Source organism: Monodelphis domestica, chromosome 4, assembly GCF_027887165.1.
Source record: "Monodelphis domestica isolate mMonDom1 chromosome 4, mMonDom1.pri, whole genome shotgun sequence".
Classification (NCBI taxonomy): domain Eukaryota; kingdom Metazoa; phylum Chordata; class Mammalia; order Didelphimorphia; family Didelphidae; genus Monodelphis; species Monodelphis domestica.
The window spans coordinates 366,680,604-366,694,663 of NC_077230.1; the positions used below are offsets into that span (position 1 = coordinate 366,680,604).

The 14,060-nt window shown below is 44.1% G+C and overlaps 1 protein-coding gene across 1 annotated transcript in view; it reads left to right on the forward strand.

Annotated features, from left to right (window-relative positions):
• BMP8A (bone morphogenetic protein 8a) overlaps positions 1-14,036 on the forward strand; it is a 48,325-nt gene extending 34,289 nt beyond the window's left edge. Inside the window, exons 4-7 of the mRNA XM_007492835.3 lie at positions 785-979; positions 2,389-2,468; positions 9,148-9,258; positions 13,154-14,036. Of these exons, the coding sequence (XP_007492897.1) occupies positions 785-979; positions 2,389-2,468; positions 9,148-9,258; positions 13,154-13,303 (536 nt within the window). The 3' untranslated portion in view covers positions 13,304-14,036. The remainder of the gene's footprint in view (positions 1-784; positions 980-2,388; positions 2,469-9,147; positions 9,259-13,153) is intronic.
• Positions 14,037-14,060: the final 24 nt, after the last annotated feature.

Sequence of the window (14,060 nt, forward strand, 5' to 3'; positions counted from 1 at the left end):
TGTGTATGCCCTTTGACCCAGTCATACTGCTACTAAGGCTATTCATCAAGGAGATCAAAGGACAAGGAAAAGTGCCTTTTATAGTGGCAAAAAATTGAAGCTGAGGGGATGCCCATCAATTGAGGAATGTGAATGTGAAGGAACACTATTGTGCTGCAGGAGATGACGAAGGCAATGCTTTCAAAAAAATCTGGGAAAACCTGCATGAAATGATGAACAGACTTTGCAGAATAGTCCACAAAGCAACAGCAAAATCATAAAGATAATCAAGTCTGAAAGACTTAGGAACTCTGGTCAATACAGTGTCCCACCACAAATCCAAAGGACTCCTGATGAAACGACTCACCATGCACACTGAGGCACATTCTTCCTCTTGTGTTTTTTAACTAATGTGGAAATTTGTTTTGCATAGCTATATGTATTTGTAATGGATTTGTTTTTCTTGCCTTCTCAATAGGAAAGGGAGAGAAGGGAGAATTTGGAACGAAAAAAAACATTTTCAAAGTTTCTGTGCAAAAAAAAGAAAGATGCGCAGGATGGATTGGAGGGATACAGATGGGAGGCTGTTGAGTTAGCCCTGGAAGATAACAGTAAAAGCTAGTGGCCATGGGAGTGGAGGAAAGGGCATGTATGCAAGGGAGATAGCGGAGGAAGACTTGGTGGCAGGTTATAGATTTGGTTAGTTCATCGGCTACATAGTATTCGTAGGGGCTCTTCTGTTGATCATCTCATATGAATATATTCCACCAGTAAATAAATGTGTTTTTTCTCCTGTATGTCTCAGGGCGCAGCGTTGATCCTGGATTAGCTGGACTGCTGGGTCGGCAAGGGCCACGCTCCAAACAACCTTTTATGGTCACTTTTTTCAGGGCAAATCAAAATCCCATCCGAGCTCCAAGAGCACTCAAGCAACTGAAGAAAAGGCAGCCGAAAAAAAGCAATGACCTCCCCCACCCAAACAAACTCCCAGGGATCTTTGGTAAGAGGCAGGAGATGAAAGGCTCCAAATATAAATTAAGAGGCATGGTACATCTTTATTTGGAATTCAGAGAATACAGTAGGAGAGCCCAGGGAGAGCTTCCAGATCCTCACTATTCTATTGGGACTTCCAGGCAGAAGTCCCAATAGGAATTCTAAAAAAGAAATTAAGATTAATACTTTGACACTGCTTTAAAGTTTTCAGAGCACTTTACATTTAGTATCTTATTTGATCCTTAGGAACATGCTGAGAAATAAGTATCAAGTGTGTCATTAGCTCCATTTTAAAGATGAGTAAATTGATTGGGAGAAATGGCTGAATAGATTGTGATATTTTATTGTAATGGATTGTATTGTGTTATTAGAAGTGTCAAATATTAGAAATACAAAGAAAATAAGGAAACATATGAAGAGATGAAAAGAGAAGAAAAGAAAATAAGAATAATACATACTATGATTACATTTGAAAATAGCAGCCACAAAATCAAAAGAAAAAATATCCAAGTAAAACAAATGCAAAGTGAACTCAAAAGCAGAGGATGTTTCTTTTTTTTTTTAATGACAAAATTTCCATGTAAGTTTTCAGAAGTTACATGATCCATATTGTCTCCCTCCTTCCCTCCCCACTCCCAGAACTGACAAGCAATGCAATCTAGGTTATAGATGTATTAACATGCAAAACAGATTTCCATATTGTTCATTTTTGTGAGTTCTTCTAAAACCGAAACCCCCAAACACACCCAAATGAACAGGTGATGAATCGTGTTTTCCTCTGCATTTCTACCCACAGTTCTTTCTCTGGAGGCATTCTTTGTCTGCATAAGCCCCTCAGAAGTGTCCTGGGTCATTATGTTGCTCTTACTAGCAAAGCCTATCACGGTTGATCATCCCACAATATTGCAGTTACTTTGTACGATGTTCTCTGGTTCTGCTCCTTTCACTCTGCATCAGTTCATGGAGGTCCTTCCAGCCCTTTCTGAATTCCTCCAGTTCATCACAGCACAATAATCAGATACCTCCATTTGTTCAGCCATTCCCCATTGATGGGCATCCCCTCAGGGTCCAATCTTTTGCCACCCCAAAGAGCGCAGCTGTAAACACTTTTGTACAAGCAGGTCCTTTTCCATTACAGAGGATGTTCTATTAGCACACATGTATAACTGATATATTTTCCCACAAATTGTGAACAATGTGGAATCGGTGGTTTTGCAATTTGTCACGCATTCATTTATTTACATTTGAGGGGTGATTAGTAACTATATAATAAAAAAAAACTGAAGAAATAAAGTCTTGCAGATGCAAACAATGGAAACCTGGACAAGGGAAATTCCCTCGTCCATGCCACACTGCCTTGAACTAGATCTGGCCAAGAGCATCCCAGAAAAGCCCTTTGCTCTTCTCTTCCTCCAGATGACATCCACGCTGCCGAGGGCAGACAAGTGTGCAGGAGGCACGAGCTCTACGTTAGCTTCCAGGACCTTGGCTGGCTGGTAATTTCCTGTCTCATTTCTTAACACAAAAGTCCTTTATTGTTTAAAATTGTGCACACAAGATGCCAGTGTTTCCTGTCCTAACTGATCTATCTTTCAACAAGTCGAGTGTGGGGCACAGGGAAAGACTGCGTGTGACTGAAGCCACTTTCTCCAGGCTCATATGAAAGAAGGGAGGAGGGCCTTGGGAGAGAGGCAGAGAGACCCTGGGGGGGAGTTGGAGATGGAGTGGCCCTCTACTCTTCCCCATTTTGCCTAAACAATGTAGTAGAAGACCTACCACGGACAGCTCCAAACTCTGCAGACCAGCAGGAAGAAAAGGCAAGGAAGAAAAGGAATCCCTTATGAGTTTATAGGCTTAGGCTTCACAGAAAGCAGGAGGCTGGGGGTAGCAAGGTGACTCAGGGGATAGAGAGCCAGCCCTGGAAATGGGAGGTCCCAGGTTCAAATTTGACCTCAGATACGTCTTAGCTGTGTGACCCTGGACAAGTCACATAACTCCCATTTGTCTAGCCTTTGCCCTTCTGTTTGAGAGCTATTTTGAAGACAGAGAGCAAGGGTTTGAAAAGACAAAGAAAAGAAATAAGGGGCCTTTGGTAGTAAAAGTTAAGATTGGGGGAAATTTTGCTGTTAGCCTGCCCCTCTACCGATGCCTTCCTTTCATTATGTCTGTATCTCCTCCATTCCTATTTATTTACATGTTGTCTCCCTCACCAGAATGGAAGCTTCTTGAGGGCAGGGACGACTTGTGCCTTTCCATGTCCCCAGTGATTGGTTGACCACTCAAGAAATACTTATTGGGGCAGGTGGGTAGTTCAGTGGATAGAGAGCAGGCCTAGAGACAAGAGGTCCTGGGTTCAAATTTGACCTTGGATACTTCCTAGCAGTGTGACCCTGGGCAAGTCATTTAATCCCCATTGCCAGCCCTTACCACTCTTCTTCCTTAGAACCCATCACAGTATTGATTGTAAGGCAGAAGGTAAGGGTTTAAAAAAAAAGAAATGCTTATTGATTGATTGATTGATTGATTGATTGATTGAGGGCCCTCAACAATCTGTAGATTAGAGGTTGGAAAACCTTGATTTAGTCCAACCATATCATTTGGCAAGTAGGGAAACCGAGTCTCAGGGAGGGGGCACAATTTTCACACAGTCACAAAACAAAGTAGTGGAAGAACCAGGATTGGAAAGCACATCCCCTGACTCCTGGCATTGCCACCATTCTAAGGGGTATATTTGGGGAAGGGCTATGGAGATAAGGGTCCTTGATGAGGAATGCCTAAGAACATTCTCCTAGGAAGCATGATTTACTTCAGTTGTGGCAGAGCCCTACAAGCCTGGGACAGCATGCCAGGTGCTACCACTACCCTCGTAGACCTGTGGGGTTATTGGCTTTGGGGCATAGCTCTTCTTGCTTACTTCTCCTAGCTTTCCTCCTTAATGATGTGGACATTACTAGTGCCGCCACTTTTGTCCAGGCCCTGATAATCTTTCACTTGTACTATTGTAATGGCCTCTCAACTAGTCTCTCTGCCTCTAGTCTATCTGTCTATCTGTCTGTCTGTCTCTGTCTCTATCTGTCTGTCTCTGTATCTCTTTATCTCTGTCTCTGTCTCTCTCCACCAGCTGTCAAAGTAATCTTCCCAATCCAATAATCTGACTCCCTTGCTCAAAAACCTGTTGTGGCTCCCTGTTTCCTCAAGCACAACATACAAACACATTTAAGGTCTGCCTTGTTCTAGCTACAATCTTTATTTCCAGTCTTATGTCAGACTCCTTCATGTATTCTAGGATCTAGCCAGCCTGGACTAATTGTTTCCTTTCTCAGATCCAAATGTCCATGCAACCTGGGCCATATTCCTTAGCTGCCCTCGTCTCATCTCCTTTTGGAGATCCTTCTCTTTCTTCAGTACACAGCTCTTGCAGGAAACTTTCCTTGATTCCCTCCCCAGCTCCAGCTCCAAGTGATTTCTCCCACTTGTCTGAGGCTCTCCTTTGTGCCTGGTTATTGGATTCTACTTTGTACCATGCTCATTAGCTCCCAAGCTGAATCCTTCCCATTCCTTTCCTACACTTTAATGATTGCATAAATACTACTTTGGGGATTGCTGTCAACGTATGTTTGTTCCAAGTTCTTCTCTCAAGAGGCTATTAAAAGAGCAACTAGGTAATGCAATGAACTGATGGCCAGGCCTGGAGACGGGAGGTCCTAGGTTCAAATGTGACCTTAGACATTTCCTAGCTGTGTGACCTTGGACAAGTCACTTAACCCCCATTGCCTAGCCCTTGCCACTCTTCTGCCTTGGGATTGATATTCAGTATCAATTCTAAGATGGAAGGTAAGGGTTTATAAATATATATGTGTGTGTGTGTGTGTATGTAAAATGTCTATTTTTAGAACTGGATCTTAAGAACAATAAAAACACTATATGGAACCTATATAGAGAGCAAGAGTTAAAGAAGAAGGAATGAAGCATTTATTAAGCACCTACCATGTATTAAGGGTAAAAGAGAAGGGAAAAGGTGTGTCCCCCCAGGGCAAAAGAAGGTGAGGCTATCTCAGACCGGCAGTTTTAAAGACACAGCCTGTTCCAGGAATGCCATTCCCACCCTTTAGATTAGAAAATGCAGAGAAGCAACATCTCCACATTAGAGGGGGGGAGATAGAGAGAGACAGAGACAGAGGGAGAGGGAGAGAAGAACAGAGAGGAGAGGTGAGAGAGAGTGAAAGGGAGAGAGAGTGAAACAGGAGAGAGAAGCAGAGAGAGTTCCTTATCCAGGTGCACAGTTTCTACCCTACACCTAGTACAATGTAAGCTCTTTTCTTTGATCCAAAGGTATTTCATTCTCTCAACGATATGTAATAATAATATTCAACATGTTTTCCAAAATTACCAGATCCAAACTCACTCCATCCCTCCCTTTCCTCCCCCTCCCTGAGATGGGAAGCAATTTGATCTTGCCCACACATGTATTCTCATGCAAAACACATTTCCTTATTGGTCATTGTGGTAAGAGCACACTCATAGAAAACCAAACCCCAAAATAAAACCATAAATACACTGATGTGAAAGATAGTCTTCTTTGATCTGCCTCCATCTGACTCCAACAGTTCTTTCTCTATAGCTTTCCCTGTCGTGAGTCTTTCAGGATTGTCCCAGATCATTGCATTGCTGAGAGCAGCCAAGTTTCACTTCATACAGTGTTTCAGTTACCGTGTACAATGTTCTCCTGGTTCTGCTTATTTCACTCTGCATCGGTTCATGGAGGTCTTTCCAACTCTTTCTGAAATCGTCCTGTTCATCACTCCTTAAAGCACAATAGTATTTCATCACCATCATATACCATAATTTGTTCGGCCGTTCCCCAATTGATGGACATCCTTTTAGTTTTCAGTTCTTTACCACTACAAAGAAAACAGCTAAAAATATTTTTGAACAAGTCCTTCCCCCCTTTTTTATTATCTCTATGGGATATCTCTATGGGATAGACCCAATAGTGGTATTACAGGATCAAAGGATATATACAGTTTTATAGCCCTCTAACCATAATTCTGAATTGCCCTCCAGAACAGTTGGATCAGTTCACCACCAACAATGCATTGGTGTCCCAATCTTGTCATGTCCCCTCCAGCATTTATCACTTTCCTTTACTGTCATATTGGCCAATCTGCTAGGTATGAGGTGGTATCTCAGAGTTGTTTTAATTTGCATTTCTCTAATCAAGAGGGATTTAGAACATTTTTTTCATATGATTGATAACTTCGATTTCTTCATTTGAAAATTGCTTGTTCATATCCTTTGACCATTTGTCAGTTGGGGAATAGCTTATATTCTTATAAATTTGACTTGATTATCTGTATATTTGAAAAATCAGATCTTTACCAAAAAAAATTGCTATAAAAATTTTCCCAGTTTGTCATTTTCCTTCTAATTTTGTTTGTACAAAACTTTTTAATTTAATATAATCACAATTATTCATTTTGCATCTCATAATACTCTCTATCTCTTGTTTACTTATAAATTCTTCTCTTCTCCATAGATCTGCCAGGTAAAATATTCTGTATTCCTCTAATTTACTTATGATATCACTCAGTGAGACATTGGTCTCTACCTAATTTCTGCCATATTGTTTTCCAGTTATTCCAGCAGTTTTTGTTAAACAGTGAGTTCTTAGTCCAAAAGCTGGAGTCTTGGGGTTTATCAAACACTAGGTAGCTAAGGCCATTTACCCCATATATTATGTATCTAATCCATTTCATTGTAAGCCCTTTGAGAGAAGAGACTCATTTTTTGTCATGGGATCATAGGTTTGGAGCTGGAATGGACCTAGAAATCCTCAAATCTAATCCCTCCTTTTTACAGAAAAGGAAACCAAGGCCCAGAGAGGGGAACTGGCTCACCCCAAAATCCACAGGTTATAAATGGCAAAGCAGGGATTAGAACCCAGGTCCTGCAAATCCCTTTCTTTTCCCATAGTGTGACATCTCAAGTACAGTGCCCATATTATAGAAGGCACTTATTAAATGCTGCTTGAGTTGAATCCCTCCCAAGTTGACCCATGGGGGTATGGCTTCAGTCCAGTTTGGTGTCAAAATCCCTTGATTTCCCAGGTATAGGGAACAATGGGAGCAAATGAATGGAGATAGGAAAGCCCCAGGAGAAGAGAGTTTCCTCACTGTCACATTCACATCCCGGCTTCCTTCCACCCACACAAGCCTTTCTGACCTCCCAGTTCCTGAGAAGAGTGAGCCTTGGTGCACACCCAGTCATTCTGATGAGGAGTGAAGGAAGACGCCTCCTTCTACCCAGGCAGAGAAAAGTTGATAGTCAGCTTTGACCATCCTTCCAGGCTAGCCAACATAAACACAAGAATGTCTTTCCATGACGGCCTCCTCACATTCCTGGTCTCTGACTCTCCCTATTTCTTAGTGGAGTCCATTCTGTGCCAACAAGCATTTATTAAACAGCTTCTGTATGCATAAAGAGTTATTTAGCATCAGTGCTGTTATCATGGAAAGGTTGGTTGGGTTTGGGTTTGCTTTGCTTATTTTGTTTTCTTTTTAATGGTACTTGTTTTAAATTTTGATTCAAGACGACTTTCTTTCAAGACCTCCAAAATTTAAGTCTGTCATGGCTGCCCATAGGGTTTACCACCACAGCCTCTTGCTGTAGACTGACTAGTAGGACTGAGCTCTCAGCTTTCAGGGAAGTCAATCAATCAATGACATTTATCAAGCACATTTATTAAGCATCTGTTGTTGGTCAGTTCTTTCAGTAGCAGCCAACTTTCCACAATCCCATTTGGGGTTTTCTTGGCAAAGATACTGGAGTGGTTTGTCCTTTCCTTCCCCAGCTCATTTTACAGATGAGGAAACTGAGACAAACAGAGTTCAGTGACTCACCCAGGATCACGCAGTTTGAATTGAGGTTGGATTTGAACTCCTATCCTATAAATTCTTTGCTTCCTAGCCATGTGACCCCCAGGCAAGTCACTTAACCCCCATTGCCTAGCCTTTATTGCTTTTCTTCAAGGCTTCAGGCCCAGTAGCTAGAGCACTGGGCCACCTTGCTGTTCTGTCATCATGTACTTATCAGAAATACCAAGATTAAAACAATCCTTACTCGGAAGCTCATAGTGTGATGGAGCAAGTAACAAGTACACATAGAAACATGCAGCTGATAGTTAAATCCAAGGTGGCTTGGTGAGGGGGGTGCTAACATTTGGGGAGATCAGGAATGACTTCAAGTAGGAAAAGATACCTTTGCTAATTAATTATTGAAGGAAGAGAAGTGGGAGAAAGAAAGAAAGAAAGAGAGAGAGAGAGGAAGGAAGGAAGGAAGGAAGGAAGGAAGGAAGGAAGGAAGGAAGGAAGGAAGAAAGAAAGAAAGAAAGAAAGAAAGAAAGAAAGAAAGAAAGAAAGAAAGAAAGAAAGAAAGAAAGAAAGAAAGAAAGAAAGAAAGAAAGAAAGAAAGAAAGAAAGAAAGAAAGAAAGAAAGAAAGAAAGAAAGAAAGAAAGAAAGAAAGAAAGAAAGAAAGAAAGAAAGAAAGAAAGAAAGAAAGAAAGAAAGAAAGAAAGAAAGAAAGGGAGGGAGGGAGGGAGGGAGGGAGGGAGGGAGGGAGGGAGGGAGGGAGGGAGGGAGGGAGGAAGGAAGGAAGAAAGAAAGGAAGGAAGGAAGGAAGGAAGGAAGGAAGGAAGGAAGGAAGGAAGGAAGGAAGGAAGGAAGGAAGGAAGGAAGGAAGGAAGGAAGGAAGGAGGGAAGGAAGAAAGGAGAGAAAGGGAAAAAAAGGAAGGAAGAAAGGAAAGAAAAAGAGAGAGAGAGAGAAAACCATCCCTGTCAAAGAACTCAATTGGAAAACACTATTTTTACTGTTTCTTAGCTTGGTAATATTTGCAAAGGCAAAATTCTTCTTTTCCTTGAGCCAGTTAAATAATTTCACCTAGTAAATAGAGAAAAAAAGGGGGGGAAGAAGAGAGGGATTCTAAGAAACAGAGAAGGAAATGGGCTGTTGGACATTAGGAACAGAGAGGACAGGTTGGCTGAGTCACAGTATTCAAGAAAGGGAGCAGTGTTCAGTTAGGAGCAGGTGACTTGTTCTGCTGCTGTCAGATGTGTGGATGGGTGAGTGGGCCGATGGTGGGTTGTGATTGGCTAATTGAAAGTCTTTTCTCTCCCTAGGACTGGGTCATTGCACCTCAAGGGTACTCTGCCTATTACTGTGAGGGGGAGTGTGCCTTCCCTCTGGATTCCTGCATGAATGCCACCAACCACGCCATCCTGCAGTCCCTGGTCAGTACCTGCCTTTCTGCTCCCAGAGAGCTTGGTCACTCTTTTGGCTTCCGTTTCCGATTCAGGCTAAAATGACACAGCTAGTCTAAAAGACTGGCTCAGGGCAGCAGTGTTATAAGAAATCCTTACATTGAATTAGGTCATGGATGGGGAACTTTTTACTTAACTGCCTTCATGTGAGAGTTTCTTAAAACAGCCCTCACAGGTTGGCTTATTGACTGTATAAGCTTGCTGACTTTACTTAAGATCTGAAAGATTTAAAATATAAATAATAAGTAGCTTGCATTTTCAAAGCATTTCAAAGACATTATTTAATTCAGTCCTTACAACTAGCCTTGTAAGGTAGGCAGTGAAAGTAATATTATCCCCATTTTTCAGATGAGGAAACTGAGGTTGGCAGGAAGGAAGTGACTTGCCAAAGATCACTCATCCAGGAAAAGGCAGAACCAGAACTAACTCCAAATCACATTCAGTCAGGATACCCTGAATCCTAAAAGTAATTCTCTGGTGACCTTTTTAATGTGGTAAGAGGGAGGGAAGGAAGGAAGGAAGGAAGGAAGGAAGGAAGGAAGGAAGGAAGGAAGGAAGGAAGGAAGGAAGGAAGGAAGGAAGGAAGGAAGGAAGGAAGGAAGGAAGGAAGGAAGGAAGGAAGGAAGGAAGGGAAGGAAGGAAGGAAGGAAGGAAGGAAGGAAGGAAGGAAGGAAGGAAGGAAGGAAGGAAGGAAGGAAGGAAGGAAGGAAGGAAGGAAGGAAGGAAGGAAGGAAGGAAGGAAGGAGGGAGGGAAGGAAGGAAGAGAGGGAGGGAGGGAGGGAGGAAGGAAGGAAGGAAGGAAGGAAGGAAGGAAGGAAGGAAGGAAGGAAGGAAGGAAGGAAGGAAGGAAGGAAGGAAGGAAGGAAGGAAAGAAGGAAGGAAGAGAGGGAGGGAGGGAGGAAGGAAGAGAGTGAGAGAGGGAGGGAGGAAGGAAGGAAGGAAGGAAGGAAGGAAGAGAGGGAGGGAGGAAGGAAGGAAGGAAGGAAGGAAGGAAGGAAGGAAGGAAGGAAGGAAGGAAGGAAGGAAGGAAGGAAGGAAGGAAGGAAGGAAGGAAGGAAGGAAGGAAGGAAGGAAGAGAGTGAGAGAGGGAGGGAGGGAGGAAGGAAGGAAGGAAGGAAGGAAGGAAGGAAGGAAGGAGGGAGGGAGGGAGGGAAGAAAGGAAGGAAAGAAGGAAGGCTAGATTTATTAAGCTCTCATTCTATGCCAAGCACACAGGATATAAATTTATGGGAAAACAACAACAACAACAAACAGTCCCTAAACCCAAGCAATTTACATTCTAACAGGAGAAGACAATCTGTTAAAAGGAATATGGAGTAGGTGATGGGGTAAAGCTGTCCTGTTTCATAGCCTGAAACAATGTTCATTTCCCTCATTCTCCTGAGATAAAACTGCTCTACCGCATATATTTGTGGGAGAAAGGAGAGAGGCTTGCTCCTTACCCTCAGAAGATGCCCCGGCAGTCTCTAATCTAAGATGAACAAAGAGGCCCACAGGCCAGTCTGGCAGCCTTGATTTCAAGCCAGAAGGGCCCTTTTGAGTCACTGAGAGCAAACCTCTCATTTTACAGACAAGGAAACTGAAGAGCAGGCAGGAGATGTGACTGTCCACTGTGCCCCTGTCAGGATTCTACCTCCTGATCGCAGCCCTAATGAGATCTCGTTGTCCAAGATCAGAAAGAAGGAAGGCAGATTTTTTGTGGCCTGAACCAGTCCTACTCTTGTCAGTCACCAGCTTCTCAGACCAAGTAGATTTCCCCCTCATCCTCCTGTGGGTCTTGGGCAAGTTCACCCATCTGGTCTGCCTAGCAGCAGACTTTGCCAGGCTACTGGGTTACCGGAATATCCCCAGGGCTGAGGCCAGTTTGGAGAGGAGGAAAGGACAGTTCATTGATAAGAGATCCATGATCAAAAAGCAAGCTGGCACCTGATCTCCTGGGGCCATTGGTCCTGAGAGAAAACCCCGTATTTAGCAGAAGTGACAACTGTCTCTCCTTACCTGGCTCTCTGCTGCGGGGGCTGGGGCCTGGCGGATGGTCGAGGGGCAGATTGCTGCCCAGAGGCTTCAGTCTGGCCACAGGAGGGGCACCGCCTGCCACTGCCGCCACCACCACGAGAAGGGTTCCAATGTAAACTGCAGCCCAGCCTACCAGGAGTTTAGAATAAATATTTTCATGAAGGCTGAAAATAATCTACTCATTCAACCAGAGTCTTTTTTAAGGAAAGAACTGGTTTAGGGTGTAGGGGAGAGATCACTGACTTGCTGGCCTTACAATCAGGACACCTGAGTTCATTCCTGGGCTGTGCCAGTCGTGACCTGCATAAGTTTGGGCAGGGCATTTTTCCTCCTCCATCTTTTCTTCTGTAAAATGGACCTAACAGCCCCTCACTTGACTCCTTCAGGTTCTATAAAGATCCAGTGAGATAATGGATGCTAAATTGCTAAAGGATGCTAAAGGACCCTAAAGAGCTGGAGAGAATTACTGTCTCTGAGTGTCCCCTAACTGCCCCAGGGGACATCACTCAGCGTTCAGGGCCTGGCTCTAAGGGTTGTTTCATAAGAAACACTTTATGAAGGACTTTTTGCCTCCCCTCATTGTGGTGGGCAGAGACAATCCTGGCATACACAGAGAGTGCCCCAAGGGAGGGCAGGCTCTATGATGCTCGAAGGGCTCTGAGAGTATGCCTACTGATGCCACCAAGAGGGCAGCCTTTTGGTCCCCCAGAGGAGGAATTCATTTGGCCAGGGCAACCCTTGAAACCCTTTAAGGGTCTCTATAGATGGAGGAAGTCCTCATCTTGCTGAGGTCTGTTTAAATATGAAGAGTATTGGTTTAAATTTTTTCATTGACATTTTTGGCTTATATCCCTTTCAATTCCTAATCTCTCTCTCAGAGAATCACCCTTTGTCTTTGTTTTAGTTTACTTTAAACCTTTACTTTCTGTCTTAGTATCAGTTCTAACACAGAAGAGTGGCCAAAGGCTAGGCAATCAGAGTTAAATGACTTGCCCAGGATCACCCAGCTAGGCAGTGTCTCAGGCCAAATTTGAACCCAGATCCTCTCATCTCCAGGCCAGGCTATCTCTCTATTGTGCTTCCTAGCTATCAGAAGGTTATCTTCTTTTAAAAAAATTTTCTGATGGAAGAACTGAATTTTAGGGTGTGTATTAGGATCGTTCTTTACATGATCATGATCGTAGTCAGTGTAGGTCGTATTCTGTGACTGCTCCTTACTTCACCCTGCACCAGTTCATAGGAGTCTTACCAGATTTAAGAAGTGGTTTTAATAAAAGAAAAACAGAAAGACCTGGGTTCAAATCTGACCTTAGCCACTTCCTAACTAGGTGAGATCTTGAGCAAGCCACTTGTCTAGCTCTTACCACTCTTCTGCCTTGGAACTAATACTTTGCATCATGCTTACCAAAGCCAGAGAAACGGGAGTGAAGCTAAAAACTAGAAAACAATGGGAAATGAATGCTCTGAAATTATAGGGAAAGAAGAGACAGAAGACGTCTCTACCCTTTTGCAGAAGTAGGGGTCTGTGAATGTGTAACATGGCATACCATGGGCAAACTTTTCCATGTGTTTTTCTGGGTTATTTTTTTTCCAGTTTTGCCGAGCTTCCTCTCCTTCCCTCCTCTCCCCCACCCCTCTCTCTCTTTCTCTTTAACATTCTGGGAGGGAGAGAGGCAGGGATATGTTGGGAAATGTAAGTGATATGAAAACAACAAAAAGATTTCTTTGGGGAGAAAAATATCATGCTGACCTTTATTTCCTCCCTTACCAAATGGCCTCTGGCCCGCTGGAGCACCCTGAGCAGTTCCCCCCAGGAAGGCTAAATCTGCTGAATGCTGTGCCCTTGCAGGTGCACCTGATGAAGCCTGACAGCGTCCCCAAGGCCTGCTGTGCCCCCACCAAGCTGAGCGCCACCTCGGTCCTTTATTATGATACCAGCAACAATGTCATTCTCAAGAAGCACCGGAATATGGTGGTGAAGTCGTGCGGCTGTCACTGAGCCCCCTGCAAGGGACCTGCAGCTCACAGAGAAGCCCCACCACTGAGCCCCCACATCAGGGAACCTTCTGCCCACCAATAAAGTAATGCAAACCCCCCTGCTCCCTGATGGATGGACGGACGGATGGATGGATGGACAGATGGATGTCTCAAGAGGCTTCCTAATGACGGCAGCCCACTAGCTGTGAAAGGCTGGGCTGGGGTGGGCAGCTGCTGGCTATGGCCTTCTTCTCCTGGACAGTGAGGGTGCTTCTCCACTGATTTGGGAGCCTTAGCTAGGAGGCCGCCATTGGGCACGTGGCCACCTCTAGACACCCAGAGAGTCCTGCCCAGCAGGCTTCTAGGAGAAGAACGGTTGCCCTTTGTCACATGGGGCTGCCCTGGAGATCTAGAGGGAGGAGGCCATCCAGCCCACCAAAGATGTGCTAGACAAGAGGGAGCAGCCCGGTAGACGATGTACATAATCGTGGCCCCCACTTGGCTACAGAGCATTTTCCAGTTTGCAGAAGTCCCGGGTTGTAGGGAGTCGAGCAATTGTATCCCTATTTTGCAGACAAGGAAACGGGCTCCGGGGAAGAGTGATTTCCCAGAGTCACCTAGCAAGGTAAGAGGCGGAACAAGAACGGGAATGTTCAGCCAGGGCTCTGACTCTCAATCCTGTGTGCTTCCTACTGTCCCCCTGGGGTTCCCCTCGTTCATACAAATAAACTACGTGAATTGGTTCGCTTTCTAAATCCGTGCTAGCCCTGTTTCTTGAA